Genomic DNA, 26,676 nt, shown 5'->3' on the forward strand with positions numbered 1-26,676 from the left:
ATGCCCATCACCTGCCTGCGCAACTTTTCAGTCTGCATTTAAAGGGAGGGAGACTACATGACCTGGATGCACAGGAAAAGGCAGGTTTCTAGTAAAGGTCATTACTGCAAACATCAGAGGTTAGCATCTTTTTTCAATATAGATGTCCCTTTCAAAGGACATACATATATATAATGTAGTAGTTTCCTTTATCCCTCGGTTTATAAAAATAGGTGAAAGGGGAACAGAAAATTTCAGCTCCACTAGCGCTTGCAGTTACGAGACAAGGAAAGATGACATGCCTGTGACTGGCTGAGGTTAATTGTGATGAACTATGATTGCAGCTTTCAGTGCTTGGTTTTTGGCTTTATAAGACCAAGCCTGTAAATTCAGCATTTCCTCATCTCTTTTTTAACAGCTGCGATTTTTTGGACGTAAACACCCTAACGATTAGATGTGGGACGGGGCAGGATCTCAGCCTGTGGTGTTGAGGACTGCAAAACATGCACTGGAGGCCTGGCAGCCATGACCGCTCAGAGCCGGGACACAGCGCGTGCCACGTGTACAAACACCAGTTGGTTACACATCTAAAGCAACGTTGATCGAGATGCGTTGGCGAGCTGGCAGTGGACCCAACCCCAAAGGTGAACAACTTCAGCTTTAATCAATCACCGGACGACTTCTTTCCTCAGGCTGGGAGACCAGCAGAAGGGCAGGCTGGCCCCGCGCACCGGCTGGTCCCAGAGATGGGCAGCACGGGGCCAGCCTGCGCCATGTCACAGCTCCACAGCGTCAGTGGGACATACCTTTTCCTCGGACACTCATCTGTGAATTTGTCGGCTCTGAGCTGAGCCTGGGAGTTAAGCTGGTGGGAAGGCGGGCCAGCAGACCTGGCGATGCTGTCAGGGTGCCAAGGGAGGGGAGAGACTAATTTGCACTGAGCCATGCTGTGCGTGCATGCAGATGACAGGTGCTCATCAAATGCTCGGAGTGCACGGGTGTCTCCACATGGGGTCATTGGGAGGCTGTCACAAACAGGAGCATCACTGCCACACCTGCACATGCTGCTGTGATGAGGCACCTCCTTTCTCGAGGCTTCATAAACCAGAAATACGCTGCTGCTGCTTTGGAACTGCTCTGAAACACTTCCCAGCCTCCTCTGAGGTGTTATACACTCCTCCAGCATCACCTACAACAGCTCACGGCCCCTCCATGCTGTGTGTGCTGGGAGCTGGGATGTGCCAGCACCAGCAGCTGGCTGTGCAGACACTTCCCAAGGGAAGTCAACACTGGTTCACAGGGGTGGGTTTAAAGATGGTGCCTACATGCTCCCCCAGGAGCGCCTGCCTTCCACTGGCTAGGATTTGGGTGTTGCCACTTCCCAAAAAAGGTACAAGCTAAACCACATGTGCGAACTATGCTGCATCTTACTGCTTCCCACCCAGGGACGCAGCCAGGGAGGGTATTTGGCAGGAACTGCCCTGTTCCAGCTGGGAGGGAGATTTGCACTGTGCTGGAAAGTCTCCCCGTCACACAGCAGACCTCTTGCCTCCACATAAAGCTGATCGCAGCAGAGCGTGGTCAGTGGAGGGGACTGGGACAGCTTCTAGCAAAGGGCCCTCCACTTACTCTCTTAACTAAATTTTCGGGTCAGGGAGTGGCTATCGCACACAGCTGCAGAGGGCAGGATGCTCCGGAAGGAAGAAGGCTGCCTACTCTGCTAGGCTCATAGTGCCAGCCCTGACGGATGCGGTGAAAATGGCTGGAGACTGCACAGGGCTGAAACGTGGCACTTGATCCCTCTCCTGATGCCCTTCTCCAGTTTTGAGGTGATATCCTACAGCTACCTGCAGGCTGAGCTCCTCATTGGTATCCACATCCACTCCAGTTACGGATTTGCTAGTGTTGGTTTATGCTGGATCAATTGACAACCGTCTGCAATTCAAACGTGGTGGCAGCTGGCTCTCTGGGGTGACAGCATGGCTGCATGCTACAGGATGCTCTATGGAGGTTCACGTGGAAAGGCAAGAAGAAGAACAGAGAAGTGGTCAGCCATCAGCCTAAGCTGTCTAGAAACATCACCTCTTGTCAGGAGGAGGAAGACCTGGGCACCAGCCACTCCTCTCTGAAATCCTGGACCAGGATGTTGCATGATGGAGACAGTCACCGCACAACACCCTGGTGGCAGCTCAAGCAGACCCTTGGTAAGCTGGGCCAGGAGGAAGAGACGCAGGAGGGTTCCTCCAGTAGGTCCTCTGTTCAACAAGCAAAAGCCACCGCAAAGCTGGGGACAATGAGCTGTGCTGGAGGAATTCAGGGGACAACATGGCGTGAGCAGCTACGGGGCAGGGCGAGGAGGTCTGGGCTCTCCTCCTAGACGGCGGCATCCAAGACCCTCCCGTTCAAGGATGTCTTCGGCTGGAGGCCATTGTTCTGAGCGTGCACCTCTGGCTTGGGCTGTGTCATCTGCTGCAAACGCTGCCCGGGAACAAAGGGAGAGAGTGCGTCAGCTGGGGGACCAGGGGCAACAGTGGTGGGACAGCCAGGGCATGGCAGTGGCTGAGGGTTGGGACCCCTCGCCCCAAGCCTCTGAGGTGGCCCTAGTTACAGGGTGAGGGGATGGTGCATGGGGCAGGAATTACTCCTCCAGCACCATTCAGCAATCTGCTGCAAGCCTCTGCAAGTCACCTTTGCTTTGGTGCTGTGCACAGCACAGCAGCTCCTCCTTTTATCCGAAATGCAGGGATCACCCTTATAACATGGGCAAACTGTTACCAGGCAATGCCAGCTGCAAACAGGAACGACAGCTGCTATGTCACAGGCTTCAGAGCAGACCCATTTTCCCACTTTCCGTAATTTTTCAACTAGGATTTATTATAAAGCATTGCTAACTAGCTACAGTGTGCTGACAAGGTTACGGTCTGTGCCACCGGCGCAGATCAGAGCGGTCCACCTGCATAAACCTTTGTGCTAGCAGCCATTCCTGTCATCCTGAGCTGATCAAATGAAAACTGCAGAGCCAAGTAAAGTGAGGCAAGAACCTAGGAAAATTTGGAGGGGCAAGTCATTACTGGAGGTGTGTGGACTGAGCATCAGGAGCGATGAAGAAGAAAGAATCACTTTTGCCTGTCAGGGAGGGACTGATGCTGTAAGTTGCAGAAGAGAAGGCAGAGAAGAATTGAGTCTGACCTGAATAGACACCACTAAGTCAGGAAAAAGCTCTTTCCAGCAAAGGGAAACAAGCCCCTACTCTGCAATACCGCTGAAGTGGCTGTTGCTGGGTGAAGTCCCTGAAATGTTCACTGAGCTGCTTCTGCCATTCATGGTCTTTTTTTTTTTCCCCTCACATTCATGCTCAGTAGGATCAAAATGACTTTTAATCTTTCCTGTCTGTCAAAACCACTTTATTCAGCATTGGCATCTAATTTCCCTCCAGCTCCAGCTCTATTACAAACTAATCCAGGATCTGCGCATGTAAGAGGCCAAAAATTCTCTGTCTCTCTGATAACAATACACACACACACACACACAGAGAAGTCTACATTCTTCCTGCTGCCATCTGCTGCTCACTCCTGGGTCTATGAGCAGTGGGGAGGAGGTCTGGGTCTCCTGATGTGTGTGGGTGCTGTTAGAGGGAGAGTGGGATGAGGAGGGCGCACACCAACCACTCACGCTGCTGCCTGGCACTGCTGGTTACACGGGATGCTGAGGGGATGGGTGGAAAGATGCTCATGCGCTGCCCTCAGATGCCAGGAACATAATTTCACCATCCCTAGTGGAAACAGGATTGAGACTAAGAAAAGGGTTGAATCATTGTCTGTATTTGCAGTCTTCCCTTTTGCTGCTTTTCCAGCTCATATTATGAGGGGATAAGGAGCCCTTGAAACATCTGATAAAGGACCTACTGTTGGAATTGCCTCTGGCCTTCAACCCAAAATCGCCAAAGTGGCTTGACATAACACCCTGGCTTCAGTCCTGCAGGAACCTCAATGCAAATCTCAACACCAATGCGAATCTCAACACCAATGGCAAGAACCTAAACTCAACCTCAGATGAGAGACCAGAAACTGAAAGTAGATCTGAGGCAGCAAACCCACCCCATTCCCACATCAGAGCCTATCTAAATGGAGACCTGGGGGGAAGGAAAGTCAAATTCACCTGCACCTTGACCTCAGAGGTAGAGAGCCTGAAGCTGACCTCAGCCCAGCAATTCCAGCCAAAATATTTCTGAATTAAACATTACTCAAAATACAACATCCATGATGTAAACTCATGGGATCTGGATGGTGTCTGGTGGCTGTTGCAGCTGGGCTGCGAAAGCCATAAGTCAGCACCCCTGTGGCAACTTCTTACACCTGTAGCTCGCAGCAGACAGCATCGAGCTAGGGACTTTGTGCACAGTGCTCTCAAGACTGTATGTCAACACTGTAAATAAAATCTTAACAGTTATTCCTAGGTATGACATACAGAGACTCACAATTCACTGCTACACAAAACCCTGCTCAAATTAAAAAAAAAAAAATGTTTTAAACAAGATCAGAGTTGTGGGTACCATGGGTCTTGCTTAAAAGTCTGCCTTGCTTCTTAACCCATCATTCATTGCGTGCCCTTTGCAAAGCACATGACAAATTACCACTGTGCACGTCTCTGTTGCTAGCAGGTCCGAGCCGTGAGATATTTCAAGCTTCCTGCTCGGAGGGAGCCGATCTCTCTGCTGAGAAGTGCCAGGTAATCATATCAGGGACTGCCAGGGATTGGGATTTCTCTGGGTTAAGAAACTCAAGGGTTTCTTCCCATTTTCTTCCAGGGCTCCAGTCCCCTGCACCAAAGAGATATCCAGGGGAAGAGGGCTCCTTTTTTTGTGATGATGACAAACCAGAGCTCAATGACGGACAACAGAGTGACCTAAGCAGAGACTACCTGAAGGTCTACCCAGTTGGCCAGATGCAGCCAGCTACGTGCTGCCCGACAGTGCTGCCAGACATTTAGGTGTGTTGGTGCTCAGTTGTGCTAGTAACTCCTCTCCAGCGAGCCCGTGTCGCGGGAGGCTGTTCTGTGTGCTGGGGCCGACTTGAGCCCTTCTGGAGAGAGGGTGTGCGGAGCTCCTGCAGCACCAGCCCAAAGTAATCTGACAGCTTTGTCAGAGTAGAGTCCACTTGGTTCTCCTTAAACTGAGTTCAGTGGGGGGCTTAGTCTAAGAAGACAGCAGAAATGGAGTGGTGAAGATGTTCATACCTGCCGGAGAGTCCCCGTTGAGGTGAAGAAACAGTACATCATGTATCCTGGAATCAGTACCATGGAGGACAGAGCCATAAGCCAACCAATGCCTTGTCCCCACGCAGGATAGACGTATTTTCCCAGTGTCAGAGGGGTCATTTCCACTGCGCTGAAGAAGAACACACCCTGGGAAAAGAGCACCAGCCATTGCAGGTGAAGGCATGCAAAATTGGAGTCCATCTATCCATTATTTCCTTCACTAACCTCTTAGCTCCCAATAGTCTTATAGCTCCTTAAACTAGTCTAGGTGTTCTCAGCCTACCAACTGGTACTTTCATATAATTTCTCCTCCCATTATTATGTGAAAAGCTAGAACAGGAATACCACTGATTTCCTTCTTCACCAGACTACTCAGACAAGTGGTGCCTCCACACTGGTTCTTAAGTGGGTTAACGGCATCCTCACAGCTGGCCTCGGGAGCCATCATCTTCCTGTCCTTGGCCATCTCACATCATTCCCTGTACTACTCCTGCTGGAAGTGCAGGAACCAGCAAAGGCAAAATTGCTCCACGGTCAGCTATACTGCATTTGCTGATGTCTTTTGCTTTGACAAGCCTATCAGGGACTGAAGCTGGAGCTCGAGTAGCAGAGAGCCTTCACCAGCACCAATAATGACTTTTTAAAACAGTAAATTATTTGCTTATCTTTTGGCATCTCAGAAAGAAGAATGGAAAAACTGATGGCATCTTTTAGATTAAAACAATAATCTAGAGCATTTCTTATGGTTGATTTCCAGCAGGCAGAGTGAAAGAGGCTCCTGTATTACTTTTCCCATCTCAGGTCTACCTAGCACCACCTTGCATCAGACCTAAACTGAATGGAGAACATAGTGTTTCCCCTATAGCCCATCCAAACCAAAAGGATCCACTCTTGCAGATGGGATTCCTCTGTTCTTACCAAGCAGACAAGAGGAGTGAAGAAGGCCCAGCAGATCTTCCACCAGATGCAAGGTTTGTAGCCAATCATTTCTTCAATATTCCTGTAAAATCTGTTCACCCCTACAAGAAGAAATGAGGTTGAAAAAAACATCCCATCTCTGCACCATGGTCATAATCTCTTCCAGTGACACAGCACAGGCCAGCCACAGCAAGACAGTGATGATGCTGTGGCATTAAGAAGCATTATCTGGAGGGGATGGAGTACAGGGGCACAAAAGCAGATTCGTGCTAGCAGCTTCCATGTTCCTGGTGTCCTCTTGAAGGACCAGAGGGCAGGACCCTAGGCATCTGCCAGCTTGTGCAGCGGCCTTCATGGTGGCCTGGAGAAGTGAAATGACAGCCTCTTGTTCCTGATTTTCTAGAGTTATCAGTGTGATTTATTTTCAGTTGCAAAGTTTTCATTGGCTTCATCGTGAGAGGCTTCTGAAATAACTCACCGTGCCCATGGAGAAAACAAAGGAACAAGGTATTTTATGCTTACCATAACACCAAGAAATTGAGATGGTCTCAAAGAAGACAAGAAAGAGAAGACACATGCCACTGGCTGAGTAGTAATCAAACAGCTTGAAGACATAAATGCCACCCTGAGGAGACAAAACAAGGGTCAAGGAGTTTAGTTATAGATTACGGTCAACAATATCAGCTGGATGCTTGGATTGCTACTGTCTGCATCCACTGGCTTTAATGTTAATTTCCTTGGACAATAGAGCCAGTGTTTCAATGTTTTCCATCGGAATCTGGTTCCCAGCAGCAACACTGATGTGCTCTTGCAGACTGTTCAGGCATGGCCAATGGTGAGGAGAAAAGCAGGGATTCACGAGCTTTTTTACTTGTCTTGAGTTTAGATGGAGTCACTTAATTTATTCTGCTCTGCCCCTCCCAGGAGTTTTGCTGCCTTGCCTCCTCACGAACCTACAGTACTCCACAAACAGTGTCCAAAACACTCAGCCCTGACCTCCACACACATGAACCTTTGCTTCAGCCCCAGACGTTCAGGGCCCCAACGGACTGGTCTTCTTCATGTTATCTTAACCCTTTGTACCAAGCGTTCCCTCAGCTCATGCTCTGTTGGCTTGACCCCTTATTGTGAATAGCAAAAAACCAAGCCAGACTGACAACAGGATGGCTGTAAAAATTAGGTGATGAGTAAGCTCATGTATCCAGCATTAGGATGCTCCTAGGGGTGCTGTCACTTCTCTCAAAGCTTTTGGTGCTGCTGTGCTATGCCAAAGTGACTAGAAAGGTGCCATGATTGGAGATACAAGTGCATCTATCTGTACCTGGGTGATGTTGGAGAATCCAATAAGGTAAGAGATGAAACAGACTACTGCGATGAAAACCTTCTTCCTAGCTCTCAGGAGACGAGGATACTCATCCATCAGGGCTGTAATGAACCCTTCCACGGTGCAGAACTGTGGGAAAAGGTACACATCAAAGTCATTTATATAAATATTTTAGTCTGACGTCATTGCTGCTGACATTTAACTCTAATGTTGAGAGCCTCATTTCTTTAAGTCCTCTCTGCACACGCTAGAAAAAAGTCACCTTGCACAAAGCTGGTCCAAACCATCTTCTGAAAATGCATCTCTCCCTCCATTGAATATAGAGGGAGATAAAAGCATCAGGGTTAACTACCTAAAATTATCTGAAATAAATCTCTGCTTTCTACATCCCGTGGAAGGCCTCTTCTTTCTTCCTCTGAACTCTTGAGGGCCTTCTCACCTCTGCCCTGCTCCACCACGCTGCCAGGCTCTCTGTCACAGCAATGCATCTGTCTGCTGCTGGGACACGTGTAGGACCTTGCTTGCTCTTCCTTTCCCATGTGTGCTCTTCTCAGCCTATTGCAACAGCGCTTGTGCTTATTTAATGACCTAAAACACTTGTTAAGGAGCTGCATTAGCTACTGCCTGGTCTCACATGCATATGCATAATAAGAACATCTCTGACCACCCAGTCCTTGGCTTTATTTCACTTTTTTGAGCACACTACATTAAGTGCACATAGCACATCAAAAGCTCATCCTGACAGCACATGGTCTTTCTAGAGCTGAAATCACCTGGATGGCTTGTGCAGTGCAATACCAGTCTATTAATGTTGTCTGCACCACAACACGTAACGTTACCTTCAAATCCATTTTCCTACTAGTTCTGTCCTGTGGCATGAGGACGGTTTGACTGCATGTATGTGAAGTGCATCCTTCCCTCCTATTTCCTGATAAATTGTGAGATTCGCTTTTATATCTCACTCCAAGAAACCACTGGAAACATAGAGCTCTCGGAGAGCGTATCACGCCTCTAGCAAAAATTCTGGGAAGTTCATGAGGGCAGCAAGCTCTCCTAGCTTCCCTGGTCACCCTCAGTAAATGTACAAGCAGTGCAATGAAAATGAAAGAGGTTTCATTGCTCTTGGATGTCAAGGACCTCCCTGTCCCTGGGAGAGCACTCTAGAAAGCGCTGGCATTTTTAAAGTCAGCTTTGAATAGGGAGACAGGAAGAAAAGAATCCAAGAATGGAGGTGGAGGTAGGGGTGCAAGGACTAGAAAGAGCAGCAGAGGGCTGGAAAGATGTATGGAAGAAAAGCAGGGAGTCTGGGTTGTGCCTACGGCTGGGCAGGGATGGTGGAAGAGCTCGCACAGCCCTGGCTGCTGGGGCTGGCTTCCACCCGGGCACCGAGCGACGAGGCAAAGGGCGATGTTTCTGCCCAGGGTTTTATATCCACACGGTACAGTACGGAAAGCCGATATTCCCAGAGCGTCAGAGCTGAACTACTTCAACTCAAATTTTTAATGAGCTAAGCCTTTTATATTGGCCACAAGTGCTGTTAAAGCATCTTTTACCATTTGGGCATGGGTTAAGTTGCCTTTATACTCATTGACAGCGAGCTCTTTACCCCATCCCACCCGGCTCGTTGACTGGAAGAGTCAGGACTGAGCTGGCACCACAGTGTGAAGAGCCGGTGTGACAAAAAAAAACAGTCAAAAGCTATTCCTTCTACGTGGATGCATGGCCAGGCGCTGCCGGAGCCATAGGCAGGGCCAGGCGGTCTGGCACCAGGTGAGGCAGAGAGAGAAAATGGTTCAGAGCAGGGACAGAGGTGGTCAGAGGCAGAGGGTGGAGGCGAGAGGTGTCTATCAGAGAAGAAGCAAAGAAAAAGATGCATCAGATAAGGGGAGCGAGCAAAACCGACAGCCCTTTGGGGTCCAAATTTCCTAGCCTGCATACCCACCCTTAGACTCTTGCACAAGATAGGTAAGCAGCTGAGTGACAGCACGCTGCTTTCAGGAGTGACGAGGATCTGGCCATCGTCATACCTCCTGGTTTTGCCCTTGCTGTGTGCTGCGTGAGCACTTGCATGTGCGGGTGGATACACACACGCACACGTACATGCACGTGCATGCACACTTCAGTTTGCTGGCCAAAAAGTTCCATTTTTCTCACCGACTGTCTCCAGCAACAATTTTTAGCATATATTCTGTTCTTCCTCATGCCTCAACCCATGATGTAGTTTCTCCCATAATTATTTTATTTACATTCACTTTTCTCTTTTGCTCTTTTTTCCCTTCAGGGGCTTAATCATTACACAAGCCTCAATCGGGGCTTGGTAGTCAACACAGGTGGGACGTCGGTCTGTATGAAAGCCTGTCTCCCATCCTCTCTCAGTGCCAGGGGCTTGCTATCCCCTCCGCAGCCACACACAGCACCCTGACCAGACCCACAGGCCCACAGGAGGTTCGATCACAGCTGCCAGATGTGCACCAGGGAGCCAGGAGACTGGGTCTCGCTGCTCTTCCTCATGAATAACCTGTGAGACAGCCTCACATGGGACAGATGCAGGCTTGCAGTCACAAGGCTTGCTAGCTCCCCTGGGGAGAAAAACGCCTGACCTGGAAACTGGTAGGTTAAAAGAAAGTATTAGCATATTATGCAAGAGGGTCTTGGCGCAAGAGAGCGAAAGCCCGGGTGGATCAGAGGCAGAGCGCACGAGCGGCAAGTGGGGGCACAGGAGGGAGGCGCGTGTCTGTCGATATAGGTCATTCATCCCCTTCAAGTGACTGCAGAGGAGATGATGAGCACCCTGGCAGAAAGAGGCAGATGGAGCTGTGCTGCATCTGCAGAAGACTCGCTGTTGAAGATCATGGACAGGGCTGGACCCACTCCCACCATCGCTAAAGGTTTTGGGGCTTGTTGCTGCATTGCCAATGCAGATCTCAGCCCTGCCTTCCATCGCTAGCTGGGCTCCTGAGTATCTCTGCTGTGCACACAGCCCCGTGCCCGGCTGCTGACAAGGGGCAGCCCCAGCCCTGGGGGTGTAGGGTGCAAGAAATGCCCTATGGCCCTGCCGTGCCCCATGGACTGGGCTGCTGACTCTAATGGAAAATGGCTGCTCCCTTTCTGCAAATACCACAAACAATACCTGATCAGGACATAGCTGATTTTTTTTTAAATTGGGTGCTTCAAAATGCATGTCCAGTTGCAGCCGTTGTTGGAGCCAGCGTTATTTCTTTTACACACATAAGCTGCCATGCTGTTAGCGGTGTGTTTGATTGAATCAGTGCTCCAGCCTGCAGACAGAAAGCTTCTTCACATGTATTTCTCCGTGCTTTTTTAAAAGCTTGTTTTCCTTTTGATACTTGGTTCCCCGCCCCTTCCTCCTCCTCCTCCAGGCAATGATAGCCCCCCACAGACTGCTGGCCCTGCGAGGGCAGCTGTCAGAAGGGACTTGGAGAATTTCAAGTGGTATTTCAGAAGCAAAAGCAGCAAATAAATTCCACACAGTGCTTAGAGGGCTTATTGTCATGTCTCAAACGATTTACCAGCGCTGAGTGAATAATCCATGGAGAGTAATTTTTTTTTTTTTTTCTGTAAATGTAGCTTCTTTTGGAGCATTTAGTTGTTATTTGAAATTATTTGACAAATAACATCTGTGGTAATACAGACATGAGCTTTATGATGTGTTTATGGGAGTGCGCCATAATTGAAAACCAGATTAGGTTGATTAGATTTTCGTGGAACCCAGGTGTGACATTTCAGGAATAGGTCTGAGTTTGATTATGAACTAGACTTGGGTTTATGAATGCTACCTGTAATCCAAGAGAGCATCCATTTTGTGCCAGCGGTTTGCGCTGCGAGGAAAGAGCAAACGTGGGCACAGGGGACCAAGACAGACCAAGTGCAAGCTTTGGAAGGAGCCTTTGATTTTGATGCAGTCAAAAGGGAGGCACGCTGCAATGCACTGCTTCAGAAAAAAAGCATCACTGTATGTAAAAATACAGAGGCTATGATTTTTGTTGTTTTGTGAGGGCTCTGAGGGAGGCAGAGTGGAGACATTTTGTACAGCCAGCTGCTTCCCCCTCAAACACCTTAAAAGACTTACCTAATGGCAAAGCAGCCAGGGCACTCAGGCATCAGCTTTTCCCAAGGCATGGCTCCTTCCTTCTGCCAGGATCTATCCCTTGTTACCTACAAACCAGGCCAGGGTGCTGCTGCTCTGCTCAGGGCCACTTTTGTTATCAACAACAACGCCGAAACGCTGCATCAAACCACCGTTCCCGCACCACAGCAGAACCCTAATTCAAACGCTGCATCACTGCTTTTCTCAGTGCAACATGTCGATATCACGTCAGAACTCTGTGGCCTGGCTGGAGACTGGTACCTTGTGCAGAGATGCTCCTCCCAGCTCCTGGGAGTAGAGATGATGGAGACTTTCTACCCTAACCTATGAAAGTTAGCCAAAGTAATGGCATTTTCTTGATAGCACCTCACAGTAAATGCAGTTTGGTCAAGGTGCTCCATGACACAGTTAGGAAATCCAAAGTATCCAAACTGAGCTTCTCAGAGAATACCAAGGCAGCTGTGATGACCAAAAACTATTATCATGCAGACATGAAATGAAACAGTTAATACTGGTTTCCCTTATTTCACACATCTATTTTCTGGGGGGAAAAACATCACATCTTACAAGAACAAACAAGTTATTACTTGAAAGAAATCTTTTCCTATTTCCCTTGCCCCAGAGTATTTTGGTAGGGATAGTTTCCCACTAGCTCTATTTAGAGCCTATGAACTCAGCTGCCAGGGTCACCCAGCAAGATGGGGACATGCTGTGCCCACGCAGCAGCACCGGCACTCCACTAGGGCCAAAAATTGATCTGAATGGAGAAAAGCCTCCCAAAGATCCTCTCCTCCTAAAGAGAAGTGGTGATCATCTTATAAGGTTGACTGGTTCTGCCGGGCTGCTGGAAGCTGGTTATTACTCTGATTTTTCCTTGGGAGCAAGACAAGGACTGGTGCATTGGGTAGTGGTCAGATACTTGCAGTGTATGCCCACATTAGGGAAGAGCGCAGAGGCAATGGCCACGCAGGGAACTTTGATCCGTGCAGTTGCATCTCACCATTAAGAGTAAGAAAAGACTCTGCTCAGCACTGTCCCAAGGTGTAGAAGGGGACAGCACCACTGTATCTGAAGATATCTTAGTATCTTAACCCACTTTGTCCCTGGGTCGTCTCACCTGACTATCCAGACCCAACATCATCAGCATGGAGAAGAAGAGGATCGACCAGAGTGGGGACAGGGGCAGCTGTGTGACGACCTGTGGGTAAGCGAGGAAAGCCAGTCCGGGGCCTGTGGTAATGAAAAGAGGGGTGAGCCCATGTTTATAAAGCATTCGATGGAAAGTCTGAGCTAAGGGCAGCAGTTGAACAGAGAGATAATGATCACAGTCAAGAATTGCAGATATCTAATGTAGGTGCTAGAAAAACCTGAGCCTTCTCCCATGACACTGTCATCTAGTTGAAGATGTCCCTGCTCCTTGCAGGGGAGTTGGACTAGATGACCTTTAAAGGTCCCTTCCAACCCACAGTATTCTATGATTCTATTCTATGACACACCAACCTGGAGGGGGGCACAGGGGTAGGGTAGGGAGGCAGGAATGACTAGAGATTTGCTTTGCCTTTTCTCTTCCTGCAAACAAGAAACTCATCAAATTACTGCTACCAAATGGAGCTGGAGCGCTTTGCTAGAAAAATAAACTGATATTCAGAGCTGGTTATAACTTTCCTGATGTCTGGTTTTTTTTCTATCACAAAATGCTATTTCTTGAGATAAAAGCTTTCTCTGGGAAGACAGCAATTTTAAAATATATCTTTGTGCAAAAAGACAGTCTCATCTTGGTTAAAAAAAATATTCCGAGATTACAGTTTCAAAATCTCTCATGGAAAGGGGCATCCAATTTTTCATCACATCTACTGAAAACATAGGTAGTATCTATTCTCTATAGGAAGGGTTCAGAAAGCAAAAGGCCTAAATATTTCACTGCAGCAAAAGCACGTAGAACTTCAGCAATAGAAGAAGGTGAACATTAAAAGCAGGTGGAGATGCCTCTTGCAGCCAGTGTGCGATGAACATCAGCCACAGGTGCCTGAGACCCATCTTGGTGGGAGGCCGTGCAAAGAGGGTTGCACACTTGAGTCCCGGTCAGGAAAGGCCTAGGACCATCCCATGCTCACTGACAAATTGTGGTCAAAGGTTTGAACCCGGGTTTCTGCTTACCTGAGGAGGCCAGCTCTGAGATTGACTTCTTTGTGATGTGCGACATGAAGCCAACAATAGAGAAAATGACAAATCCGGCAAATATGCTTGTGGTGGAGTTTATACAGCAGACAATAATGGAGTCTCTGGAAAACAGAAAGAAATAAAAGAAACCACCTGCAGGTCCCTACCAGGAGGCCAGAAGGGAAGAGTGGGGTGAAGAAAAGACCAAGCCCTGCCGAGAGCAGTTCTGTGCCCTGGAGAGGTATGGTGGGTGACGTGTCAAGTGTCTTGCAGGAGGGGACTCAGCTACCATGACCACAGCAGTGTCGCGTGCTCCCTGGGCTGCGCATTGCCAGCGAGGTGATGTCGGAGAACAGTCACCTCAAACTCACTGTAACCCTCTCCCTCACCCGCGAGCCCTCCTCACCACCCAGGAGGCTGGAAAGAAAAAACACCAACAGACCTGTAGACATTGTTGTGGAAAGTGTTATAGCTCCCCAGAGCGATGAGGGACCCCAGCCCCAGGCCATAAGAGAAGAAGATCTGCGTGGCTGCGTCCATCCAGACCTGCGGAGAAGGAATTGGTTTCGAGTCTGTCTTCCACTGCCCTGACAGTTTGGCAGGCCCAGTATTTGTGTATTTGTGTCACAAATTGTGTTGCTGCCTCCCAGAGCCACCACCTGTCCCACAGCTCTGTGGGGTCGTCAGGGCCCCTGCCTCCCCCGAGGGGAACGGGGCTGCCAGGGGCTTTGAACACAGGGCCCTGAGCCAGGGCTATGGTGTTTACCTCTCCTGCTTACAGTGTCAGGAGAAAGCCTGATAGAGAGCAATGCCTCCCCAAGAAGGAGGAGGAGGAGGAGCAGGGGGTTTGCAGGGGGTCTGCATCCTTCCCACATGGCAAGTGCATCGAGAGCCCAGCACCAGATGTACATTCCCAGCCCTCTGAAACCTGTGGCTCGCAGTCACTTCCAGGGATGGAGAAAGTGTCACACATCCCTTTTTCTGAACCGTGTCCCTCAGCCCCTGCTGCAGGTCGGGAAGGACTTGTGCATCCTCTGAATTTGTGTGTGTGCCCTTGCTTTCTCACAGCTGCCCCCCAAGGGGTGCTGCTCCCCTTGGAACCCCATGTTGTGTGTGTGTACTGTTGCACTTGCGTTGCTTCTGAGCTCCCTGCACCGGCGCCACCGCATCTTCCTTACTCTGGGACCACCAGATCAAGGCCCAGTCACCAGTTCTGGGATAGTCAGTGAAATAAGGCATTCCCAGCCCAGAGGTGAGGTTTCTTCACTGGGATAATTTCTGACCCCCGCTACCCTATGGATAACACTGTTTCAGTACAGCAGAGCTGCTGCTCAGATTTCCACCCACGAAGGGTCTGCCCTTCAGCTTTGTCTCAGCCTGTGAGGGTCATGCCTGCTTCAATGGGGATCTACTCCACTTTATTTTTAATACTCAAAATATTCAAGGGAGACTAATGTGGAGACAACCAGGAGCTTTCCTCACTAGGCTACGAACCTCGGAGTTGGAGAGCTTTCTGAAGTCGGGCGTGAGGTAGAAGAGGATCCCCTCCTTGGCTCCAGGCAGCGTGACTCCCCGGAAGAAGAGGATGAAGAGCATGAAGTAGGGGTAGGTGGCTGAGAAATACACCACCTGCGAAAGACACCATGGGAGAGAAGCCATCAGCATGCCAGTGCCCAGGAGCTTTCCTGGCCATGGTGGCACTGGATCTGGCATGTCCTCCTGCAAGTGGGGACGGCTTCCTCATGCACTGCCGCTTTCAGCAGTATTTCCTTGTGTTTTCTCTCTCCCGTTCTCATGCTAGTAACGTTTCTGGCTGTGAGGTTTCTCCCTGCCAATGACACACAAGGACGCAGTAATCGCAAAAGTAGCAGGCTGAAGTCTGGATGAATTGCCCAAAGACAAGGGAATTGCACAAGGATAAATTTAGTCCACAGAAGTAATCTTTTTAAGTCATCACATCCTTATTTTGCAGAGCTAAAGCTGGTGTTTCTCTAGTCCAACGCATCAAGCAACGTGAGTCATCTTGACTCCACCATTTTCTTCTCAGCGCTGTTTCAGGGACTGGCAGGTGTGTGCCATCCCTCTTCATGGGCCCGTACCGGCAATCACTGGGGCTCAGCTGCAGCTGCATGGCTAAAACCTGTTTGAGAGCCGCCGGGGAAGTTAACAGCTTAGGTGATCTGCGCCTGAAGCGCTTCTTTCTGATCTCTCCTCTTGATTATTCCTTTCATAATATTGTCCCGCTATGCCACGCTGTGCTCTAAATAACACATCTCAGTGTCTCAGCATTGCTGTTTCACTAAACTAAGCAATTACCTTTCTGCTGTGCTAGCCTGAAATGCTACACAGTGAATAGCAATGTGCTTCTGATCTGAAGGTCTCCCACCAATACCTAACAGGGACCAAGAAAATTTTCAAAGGAGGTGGTGAGTCTTTTTTTTTCACCAGCAGCATTTTAAAACACCATGATTTTCAAAGGGGGGAGCCCAGAAGAGGCGTCGTTCCCTCAAAGGGCTCTCCCGAGGTGGGAAACATAAGTAATCTCTGAAAATCTCTTCCCAAGTCTCTTCCCAAAGAGACTGAGTGCCCAGACCTGTAACTTTACAGAGAAGAACTATTCTCTACACTTAGAATGAAAATTACTGTAAACACAGTAGCAATATTTACAACTGTGAAAGGCAGATGTCAGGGATTTAATAGTATCTACCACGATTCTGCCTCAAAACACCATAAACTGAGTTATAGGCACTCAAACAAAATTGAATCGGGAGGACATTTCACAGCAGAGACCTGAGCACAGCAATGAGAGGCAGCACCAAAACATCTGGTTCTTGCACCGTACCTTGCCCGTCCACTCCACACCCTTCCAGATGGAGAAGTAAACCAGCAGCCAGGCCAGGGCCAGCGTGCCGGCCAGGGGCCAGCGGATGGTACCAGGCTCTCCCAGGCCCCCAGACATCTGGTGCATGTTCCTCCTGGAAGTGGGAGACGTTACGTTAAGTGTAAGGTCCAACTCTTGGGGACAGAGGGACCAGAGGAGGTGGCTGGAGGGTGAAGGGCCAGGTGCAGACAAGCATGAGAGCCCACAAAAATCTGTAAAGGACCTGAGGCTTATCGTGGTGGGATAAAGGAAGGAGAAGAGAGGCAGAAAGGTGGTTATCCTCTCAATCCATCTGGCCTGTGGCTGCACAGCACACTCCATGCCCATGCCTACTCCGGCCAATGGCCGGCCTGAATGCCCTCCTGCCAAGACTGTCCAAGAAAAGGTGCTGGCGGGCATGGCCACAGCCGCGGTGAGCAGGCACGATGGCCGCAGCGAGGGGGAGAAACCTGGTGTAGGCACACTGTGGACGTACTCCCAGAACTCGGTGACGGCGCTGGTGAGATTGGTGGTGTCGCCCAGGGAGTAGTTGGAGAAGCAGCGGTCGGTGTTCCAGGCGTTCCCACAGCTCTGCCAGGGCAGGTCCTGCACCGGCACAAAGACAGCAGGGTTATCATTGATGTGGCGTCTCCCAAGGGCAGCAGCAAGAAAAAAAAAATTGGCTTCTTTTAAACTGAAACCCTCTTTTCTTTTTTTTTGCAAAGAGGATGGGCAGCTCCTCTGGATGGGCGGGAACCTTGCAGTCAAAAGCGTGAAACAATTTTCCAAAATAATCATAAATTTTGACACGGATTTTCCAGGAAACAATATCACAATGTGATTAGGGCAATGCTGTAGCTCTAATAAAATGTTAGCAATTCCCCAGATAGAAAGCCATTTCCGATTAACAGTTGGTAATTAATAGCTACTAATTAAAATAGCTACCAGGGGATATTGTGTTTATAATTATTACAGCTTTTGGCTAGCTTCACTCAACAAGTGGTTGGAATTTACTGCGCAAAGAACAAACACTGATTTGTTTCTTATCTCTCATTTATCCCAAACTTCAATGCTTAAAAAGCAACGTGGCATTGAGAATGGGGGCTAACGGTTTGTCTACACAAATAAACTACTGCAACATAAGCCCAGGAGTAAATTTGAAGTGTAGTAGGTGTTTCGTGCTGTCCACTGCCCTGATTATAAGGAGCAGAAAGGGATTCCTGGGAGGTAGCACACCGCCACAGATTTAATACAGTCAGCTCCGGCGCTGCAAGCGATGAAACCGCGGCATCAGGGGCTGCGCGAGCTCGCAGGGCAGCTCACCCGTGCCGTGTAGTGCCATGGCCGGGGCAGCCCAACAAGAGCAGCTCAGGTACGTCCCCATGTGCACCAATCTCGTTTCCTGAGTGCAGTGCATGTAGATAAATGCAGAATGGCTATTCTGGATGGTTTCCCTCTGCAGATAAGGACTCAGGCTCCAGCTCAACAGAGCTTTAAGAAGATGTTTGCATCCATTCCTACTCATCCACGAACACAGACCCCTTTAGAAATATTATCTATGTTTTAAGTGCTTTGTGGCATCAGTGCCTTTAAGTGCTGCCTTTGCTTCCCATCTAAATCAGTTCACTCCAGCAGATGATACCTCCCAAGCTGCACACTGGCTTGGCAGAAGAAAGGCTATGGGAGGGACAGACGCGGACATGCCGGTGACCGCTCAGGCTGTTTGCACCCACACAGTGACTTCATTGCAGACTTGCTAATTGCACTGAAGCAAATGCAATGGCTCAAGCAGCGCTGCGCAGCAGCCCCTTTAACCGAGCAGTTTGCACATCAGAGATGCTGCACAGCTCTTACGAGGAGGGGCAGGCAGGGGACAGTTTGTTGCCGCTCCATTTCCTCTGAGTTTCAGAGGACAGAAACCAGAGGAGGCAAGCTGGGCTCCTGCTCAGGTTCAAAATACTCGCAGATAAATTTAGGAGGGACAAGGGACAGGGATCAGCCTATTTTTTTTTCATTTGCACCTTGGCTGCCTTGGGGAATCTGGAATTATCTCTGGTAATAGGAAAGGCCTTGAGCTGGGAGCTGCCTGTGTGGATACGAGCGCTGTCATCCATCGGATCTGTGACACCCGAATGGACCAAAGCCTCACCCTAAGACCCATCCTGCCCAAGCTTCAGTTGGGATGGGTTCCTTTGGGGTAAACTTTTGTTCATTTGGGAATCCTCAAGTGTGCGCCTAATCATCCACAACAGACAATTTTGTTCTAGACCCAGGACTCTACCCAGTGGGTATTGGTGGTAGAAGCACCAAATACTTTAGCAAAAGTCTTGATAGATACTTGAAATTTTTGATCAAACAAAAAGTGAAACTGGATGTATATCATTCATAACTGCATATCAGGGTTATATCTAAATGAAATGAAAAAAAGATCCCATTTAAACCACGGGGGTTTAAGGCTTTAAGGCTTAAACCTGTCTTTGTGGCTGCAGGTTGCTCAGAGTGTTAAGTGAGCTCTTCCCAGCTGCTGGGCTGAAACAAATCATTCAGCTACCAAGAAGTTAATATCGGGCATGATTCTAACCTTGTGTGGTAGAAGACCCTGCTATGGGAGAGGAACCCATTATAAACCAGAATGCCAAAGCACCTGCTAAGGGACAGTCACTAGCAGATGTCTAAATGTTTTCTGAATCATGTTCCCAGCAGAAAAAAATCCCCAGGATTTCATCTATCAAAAGAAGCATAACTGAGAACTAATTAAGGTCAGGACTAAGTCATGGGTAGTAAGAACATGTTGTGAAAATGTGCAGCTCTTAGATTTGCTCCAGAAATACAAGAGAGACAGAGTGAGTTCTAAAGACTGATGTGAGTGGGGAACAGTTTCCAGAGAGGGGATGGGACCAGCCCCTCCAGAGGACCACTCTCTCCAGAGGACAAGCATCAGTACCCATCAGCACTACACAACTGCCTCCAGAGCTGACGAACCTCTTTGGGAAGGGTCCAGCAGAGTACTGACAAAGGCTCTTTGCACAAAATACAAGCAGTTAGTGCATGTTTTGTGGCATAAACAACTCACTCCCCATAAAGCAGGGAGTAAGGACCCAGAACACAGCCAATGCCGTGCTGTAGACATGTCTGTGACTCACCGCAGTGAAAGAGTTGAAGAGATAGTAGAGAGCCCAGGCGATGATGACAATGTAGTAGATGTTCAGCCAGAAGGAGAGAACCACAGCTGCCAGTCCCACTCCTGCAAACGAAGGCAGAGAGCAGCATCAGTCTAGGTGTCCAGTACCCCACTGAGCTCACGGGCACCATAGCAAGTTTTGTGGCACAGCCAGAAAAAGTGAATCAGCTCATTAACGCAGCATGTGTTGCCGTTGCACTGTGAGTTGGTCAGCAAGGGAGGCTCATTCCCTCGCATCTCTCATCCACCCATGTCCACTGGGTGAGCAGTGCTACCTTTCAGTATGCTACTGGTAGAGACAGAGCTCCATGAAAACAGCATCCAGTCACTTCCTTGGCAGAATCACTCTTTCCCACATCCAAGATATTTCTAAATCACCACCGGTTTCCAGAATGCAGTTGTGCCAGACATGGCAACATGTTCACGTCCCCTGTTTACAGCTTTCCCATGTAATTTAAGTAAGCCTACATAGGGAGAATTGGGGCAGGTCTTCTGCAACCAGAGACCCTCCATCACAGTCCCTTCTGCTCATAGAATCATGGAATAGTTTGGGTTTGAAGGGACCTTTAAAGGCCATCTAGTCCAAACCCCTCTGCAAGAAGCAGAGACATCTCCAACCAGATCAGGTTGCTCAGAGCCTCATCCAACCTGGCCTTGAATGTTTCCAGGGATGGGGCATCCACCACCTCTCCCGGCAACCTGTGCCAGTGTTCCACCCCCTCATTGTAAAATTTTTCTCCTGATGTCTAATCTGAATCTACCTCCTTCTATTTTAAAACCATTACCCCTTGTCCTATCACAACAGGCCCTGCTGAAGAGTTTCTCCCCATCTTTCCTGCAGGCCCCCTTTAGTACCTCATAAAGTACCTTGTCACCACACATGACTACCTGAACAGAGCACAGGGATGTTCATGACTGCAGACATCAGGGCCAAGGACAACTTGATAAAGACAGAGGGAAAAAACTCCCCTCACCTGCCACCCCATCCTAGTCCCCAGGCATTTGCTGATTTCCTTCCCAAACCATTAATGAGTATTTGTCTGCAGTTATGTGCCATCACCTTCACAAACTTACAGTACGGTACCTTTAAACATGGGTGCTAATTTCCAGACTCCCAGTCCGCCGACAGAGGTATACTGGCCCAGAGCAGTTTCCAGCAGGAAGAGAGGAATCCCGGCAAACACCAGAGTCAGGAAATAGGGGATGAGGAAGGCCCCTGAAAGAAGGAGCAATGTTATCAGATGGCACCCCGCTTGACCAAGAAGTAAATGCCTCCAGCTGCAGTTTCTCACTCCACAGCACCCACGTGATGAGGAGCAGACTTTCCTGGAGGCAACAGTTTGCAACCAGAGTGGGTGTGTTTAGTAGGTCTCCCATTGAGATCACTGCTGACTTCCCCTTGTCTGTTCCTGTCACTATGGATATACGTGTATCATATATACGTATATGCTGGCATCTGTATCTATGGGATAGCTACGTAGTTGTTAAACGTATTTTAATGTACTTGTTAAGATATTTAGGCAATGCGAAGCCCAATCTGACAATGAACCCAAAAGCCCAGACACTGACACAGGTAACTTGTTCTTGTTGATGTTCTCTGTCTTACCTGCAGCAGCTCCCAAATCTTCACCTTGAGAGAAAAGTACACAGGAATATCTAGCACTGGCCACTACTTTCTTTGTTTATAGCTATTTCAGACTTTTAAGGAAATTGTAGCTAAGACTACATTTGATGCTCTTTTAACAGCCCCATACACCTCCTCACCCTTCCTCTAGGTTTTACCCTTAAAATTACTGGTGAAAACATTATTCCTCTCTATGGAAACCATCTCATCACTAGAAATGAGGCAGTGCAGCCATTTAGTAGAGATATAATTTGCACACCGTTATTAGAAGAGCAAATGCAATAAGGACAGCCTTGCCGTGTGATTTGAAGGCTGTACATGTTCAGGTCATCCTGACTTCTAAGACTTGGGACAAAGCTCATTTTCCAGCTTCCTCCTGCATGTGCTGGAGCATGTCATCGTCCCTGAAGAGGACAAACTCTTGCAGAAGATGGTGGCTGGGGAGGGAGAGGGGACACTCAGTTGCTTAGAGCTACCCATGTCCAGGATGGCACTGGTTTCTGCACTAGGTGGAGGACTGAGCTGTCAGCCTGATTTGTATTCTCCAGGTATCAGCGGAAAAGAAAACACGGAGCCAGGGAGCAAAGCCACTCTGGAGAGCTGCAGCCCAGCTCACACCTGGCAGAGCCAGACGCCAGCAGCTGCTCTCCGAGGGCAGGGAAGCGGCGAGGCACAGCCAGGGATGCTGGCTCAGGGGCACCCAGCTGGAGACGGCTGCCTGCCAAGTGGGGAGCTGAGCCCAGCTGGGAGAGGCGGGCGCCAGCACCCAGCGTGGGAATCTGTGGGAAGCAGCGTGCAAGAGGAGCTGGCAGCAGGTGGCGAGGAGAAAACACTCTCTGGGCCAGCGGCTCGATGACCGTGAGCCTGAATCGCAAGCTGGCATGGAGGCACAGGCTCTTGGCTTCACCAGCAGCCTGGCGTGGAGGAGTCAACAGCTTTGAGCATTGCTGCGGGAGGAGTGCTGCCCGCTCGGTATCCTCCCCTGCACTCTCGCTAGCCGCCACAGCCTGCAAAGTCCAGCCCCCTGGGAGCCCTGTGGGAAGCCAGGGTCTGCTCCGGGGACACGGATGCTGCCTCGCTACCGTTGTATCTTATTGTAGAGTTTGGAGACCAGCAGTCACAGTGACTCGCTCGCTTCTGTGCAAGCAGCTGATGAAATTTGGCCATAGCCCTCCATGTTTCATCTACAGCAGGCCAGGAAGGTGAAAGATTTTTATTAGATTATTGAGGAAAAAAAACCAGACAAACGTTTTGACCCAGGTCATTTATCCTGGCTTGACAAAAATCCATTCGATGAGGGGAACCGGACTGCAGCCTTGCACTGAGGGCTGTTGGCAATGTCACTGCCAATCTGGAAGGCCAGGTCTTTGAGCAGGCACAGATAACATCCCCAGGTGCTGTACAGCCAGAGGGAAAATCAGTTCTGAAATTTCTGTGTCTTAAGTTTGTATGCCTGTGCCTAAATCCTTGGCACAGGGAGAGAGGGACAGTCTTTAATTGCTGGCCCTGGACAGGCTGCTGAGAGGTCTGGTTCAATTCCTGGGCCTGCTACAGGTGATTGTGTGTGACCTTAGAGGAGTCCAAACTTGTCTCCAAAGTCTGTGGGTCAAAGGGGTGATGGCACTGGTCCTGCCCTGCCTGCTGGGAGCACTGGCCCTTGGGGGCAGGGAAGGGTCACGCAGCATCAGGCACCCACTGTGCAGCTCCGGATCTGCCTACCATCTCCAGTCCCTAATGCTGTGCAGCAAGAAACAATAATTAATCCTTAAAATGGCAAACACTGCCCACGGATCAAAAGTTGAGCATTACAAGCTGTTACATGCGGTTGCTTGGAGTTTCGACGTGCAAATGAGAAATGCATGATGTTTATTTAAAGAAACGTTCTCCTCTCAAGTTATTCAAGCTCAGGATCTCACAGACAATTTTTAGCACCTACTGTCAATTTAGAGTCCAGTAAAATCCTGTTGACATCAGAAGGACTACATGAGGTTAGAAATCAGTGTAGAGGCTGGAGCATTAGTCATAGCTGGGCACATTCAGCTGCCTGCAGAGCCAGCAGAGAGCCCAGGCATCACTTTGGGTAAAGCCTGCTCCTCGCAGCTGAGAAGCCTTGTGCTGGGCTGCCGTACCCCGGCTGAATATCCCCTAATTATGTGCCCCATTACAATGCTGAGCGAATCAGCCGTGAGCTGATACAATGTGACAGCGGTAAGCGAGATGACAATATTTCCATTCAGTTCAATTTGCCTGTGCGTAATGGAAGCAGCCCACACGGCCGTGCTCTGAGCAGCGCACATGCAGGACGCTAAAATTAGAGTCCCACCCACAGTCTGCTCTGCTCTGCTCTGCGGGCGCCTCCATCAGGGCAGAGCCAAGACGGTGCCCACCCGATTGTGAATCAGATGCCGTGCGACCCTTCCTCGCTGCTCCATATCGGCTCCTGGTGACGCTTTCATGCGTCAGCTCTCCTGCCTGTCTCCGGCATCCACTTGCTGCTCGTTATTATTGCCGGCTGCAGGAACAGTCGTGCCTGCGAACAGCCAGAGCAGGTAGGGGTGAGAGGAACGAGCGATACAGGCTGCCACGAACAGCACGAACCGGCAGGCGAGGCAGGGCATTTGAGACGGTGCAGGCACCAATTCCCACGTTTTATCCGTCCGGCATTTTTACTCGTGGCCAGCTGATCCCTCTGCGTGACTGCAGCTGCTGGGGCAAAGACCACCCTGTGTGCCATTGCTAATACTAATAATAACGCTCCACACCTCTACAGTATCCTCCATCCTAGGATCTCAGCTGGCTTTATAAATAGGATTCATTTTAACTTCAAAACACTCCTTATCTAATTATAGGTATCACCATCCCCACCTTCATGTGTGAGGAGATGGAGCCATGGGCAGCGCGGATTAGGTGTATTTGAGACCGCACAGCAATTGCAGGGCAGAGCCTGGGCTAAAAAACAGTGTCTGTGGCTTAGCCACGGGGCTAATGTTGTATGAGGAGGTGCTGGAGCGCGGCTAGCTAAAAATGGCAGACCCACACCGTGGCTCCAGCGACGGTGGCACGGGCTCCTGTAGGTGAACCTGGCCAGTTCCGACAAACCTCACCCAGTTCAGCCACACACTCAGACCTCTGCACGAAACGACACGCTGAAACAGAAATCTTCTTGTCCTTATGGATAATCACCTAGTGTCCCACTGGGACTTGCCCCACATGCTTCAGAGAAAGTGCCATGGAGCTGCATGGACAGACAGCTGCAGGGAGCCAGACTCCTCTCCTCTTTCCCAGGGTGGGAGGAGAAGAGCATCCTACACCACGTACAGCGGGCTGGTGATATGAGGAGAAGTCATGAAAGCGAGAGACAAAGTGGGTTTTGAAAAGGGAATTCAAGGCAAAAGGAAAAGAAAAAAAGATGTGGAGGAGAAGCGTGAGAAGAGACCCTCAGAGCAGCGTGAATGCACGTGGCCCTGGGGGCAGGGACTCTGGGCAGTGAAGAGCTAAGAGGGAAGCAAAGAGCAACATGAGAAGACTAGCAGGTGATGCTAAAATTATGTATACAACTTTAAAGGTGAGGCAAAGGGGTTTGGGCTTGTGCAGGGGGTCTGAGAAAAGGTTCAAGGAGGTTAGCAGCTCTTTAGGAGGGGAGGGAAGGTTATCTCTCCCCACAAGTGATGGGACAGCTGGGTATGGAGTCGAGAAGAAAGATCCTCCACTCTACTGACACCAGAGAAGCACATATTCCCCTCTACAAAAGCATCGCCCTACCAAGGCTGAAAAAACAGCACCATTTTAGATGGGAGCTGAGTCACAAGTGTGTATTTTGTGACTTGATCCAGCACACACAGAAAGTCTGTAGCTGGGCAGGGAGCTGATCTCCCAGATCTCGATTTCTACCCCAGCACTGTTTCCCTGTCTGCCAGCCTTTCTCTAGCCTTGCAATGGTTCGGCAAAGTCTCTGCTGAGGACTAGTAAGGAAAGAATGTAGTGGAGCAATATTAAAAAGAGTAAAAAATGCGAGTGTTAGCTGTCTACAGAGGAGAGCTCTCAGTAACTGCCCCCAGTTACTCTAAGTCTTTCACCAGCTGCCTTCTTCTCTCATGGCCTCTGTTTTCCAAACATTATGATGGAGAAGATACCCATGACCCTTCTCACAGCACTGTAGTAAGTCAAAGTTCATTGTCTTCCATGGATGGTGACACTCATGTGTGCCTGTGTATATGTACATGCATATGCATGCTTGTATGTATGTCTACAGGGCCCTGCTATGGTCCATGTGAAGCTACCAATCACAGCTCCTTGGGCAAGTGACCCAAAGTCAGATGCAAAGCTGCTACCCTTTGAGAACACACTAGACTGAGGAGACACCCACTGTTAGCAGGTACAAACTGATTTCCCAGGAAAAGCCTCAGCATCCAGCTGGGTACCTATGTGCATAGGCCTCCTTGTCAAAAAAAAATGAGGTTCCTGGACACTCTTTGTGGTAGTCCTGCAAATTTGGACTGCAGGGCTTGGCAAAACTCAAACTTCTTGTTATATTTCTTTGGGTCGTTTCCTCCCAACCTGCACTTGCTTGTAAAGCCCACAGACCATGGGAATTAGTCTCCTGACACCTTCATAACTCACATCGTGAGGGAGAGCTCTCAGCCAGGGGACCAGCCACTTGCCCAGACCTACACCAAACTGAAGCCCGTTCAGGGGACACAGCTGCTCAGGGATGAGCACAGGCATTGAGTGTTTCTCTCACCTCCTCCATTCTTGCCACAGAGATACGGGAAGCGCCAGACGTTGCCCAGTCCGATGGCATAGCCCACGCAGGACAGCAGGAAGTCAAATTTCCCTTTCCAGGAGCCTCTGTCTGGGATCTCCTTCTTCTTCTTGGTGCTCACGACCTCAGGGGCGATAGGCTCCGACTCCTCTAGGGCTGCCTGCTTCACCTCGGAGGGAGAGCTCAGTTCCACAGAGGTGTTGTCCATCTTGCCCATTGTGACTCAGATGTACAGCTGCTCTTGCTCAGGGGCTGGAGGAGTAGGAAGGGCAGCCTCCACCCTGGCTGAGCACGGATGAAACGGGAAGCGCTGGACAAAGCTCCTGATGAGAAAGTAGAGAAAGAAGTTACCCTGTGTTAATGTAGGAGACTTAGGGGAAGGCCTTGCTGGGGCTGAGGTGAATTCACTGGATAGACTGGTGTACATCAGGGTAGCCTCTCCATGTCTCCCTGCTTTCCCCAGAGATTAAAGGGAAGGTAATTTTGCTTTGCTGCATAGCTGCC

The 26,676-nt window shown here is 49.5% G+C and overlaps 1 protein-coding gene across 1 annotated transcript; it reads right to left on the reverse strand.

The window, feature by feature from the left end:
• Positions 1 to 2,352: 2,352 nt before the first annotated feature.
• Positions 2,353 to 26,389, reverse strand: LOC104487025 (sodium- and chloride-dependent GABA transporter 1). The gene is made up of 14 exons (XM_010129881.2): positions 26,152 to 26,389; positions 20,871 to 21,002; positions 19,749 to 19,849; positions 17,102 to 17,211; positions 16,588 to 16,720; positions 15,240 to 15,374; positions 14,188 to 14,291; positions 13,743 to 13,867; positions 12,703 to 12,815; positions 7,475 to 7,606; positions 6,676 to 6,778; positions 6,154 to 6,254; positions 5,215 to 5,382; positions 2,353 to 2,457 (listed from the first exon to the last, which is right to left on the reverse strand). The coding sequence occupies exons 1-14, from the start codon at positions 26,387 to 26,389 to the stop codon at positions 2,353 to 2,355; spliced, it is 1,800 nt and encodes a 599-aa protein (XP_010128183.1).
• Between the last annotated feature and the right edge of the window lie 287 nt (positions 26,390 to 26,676).

This window comes from Chlamydotis macqueenii, chromosome 1 (genome assembly GCF_036417535.1).
Source record: "Chlamydotis macqueenii isolate bChlMac1 chromosome 1, bChlMac1.mat, whole genome shotgun sequence".
NCBI lineage: Eukaryota > Metazoa > Chordata > Aves > Otidiformes > Otididae > Chlamydotis > Chlamydotis macqueenii.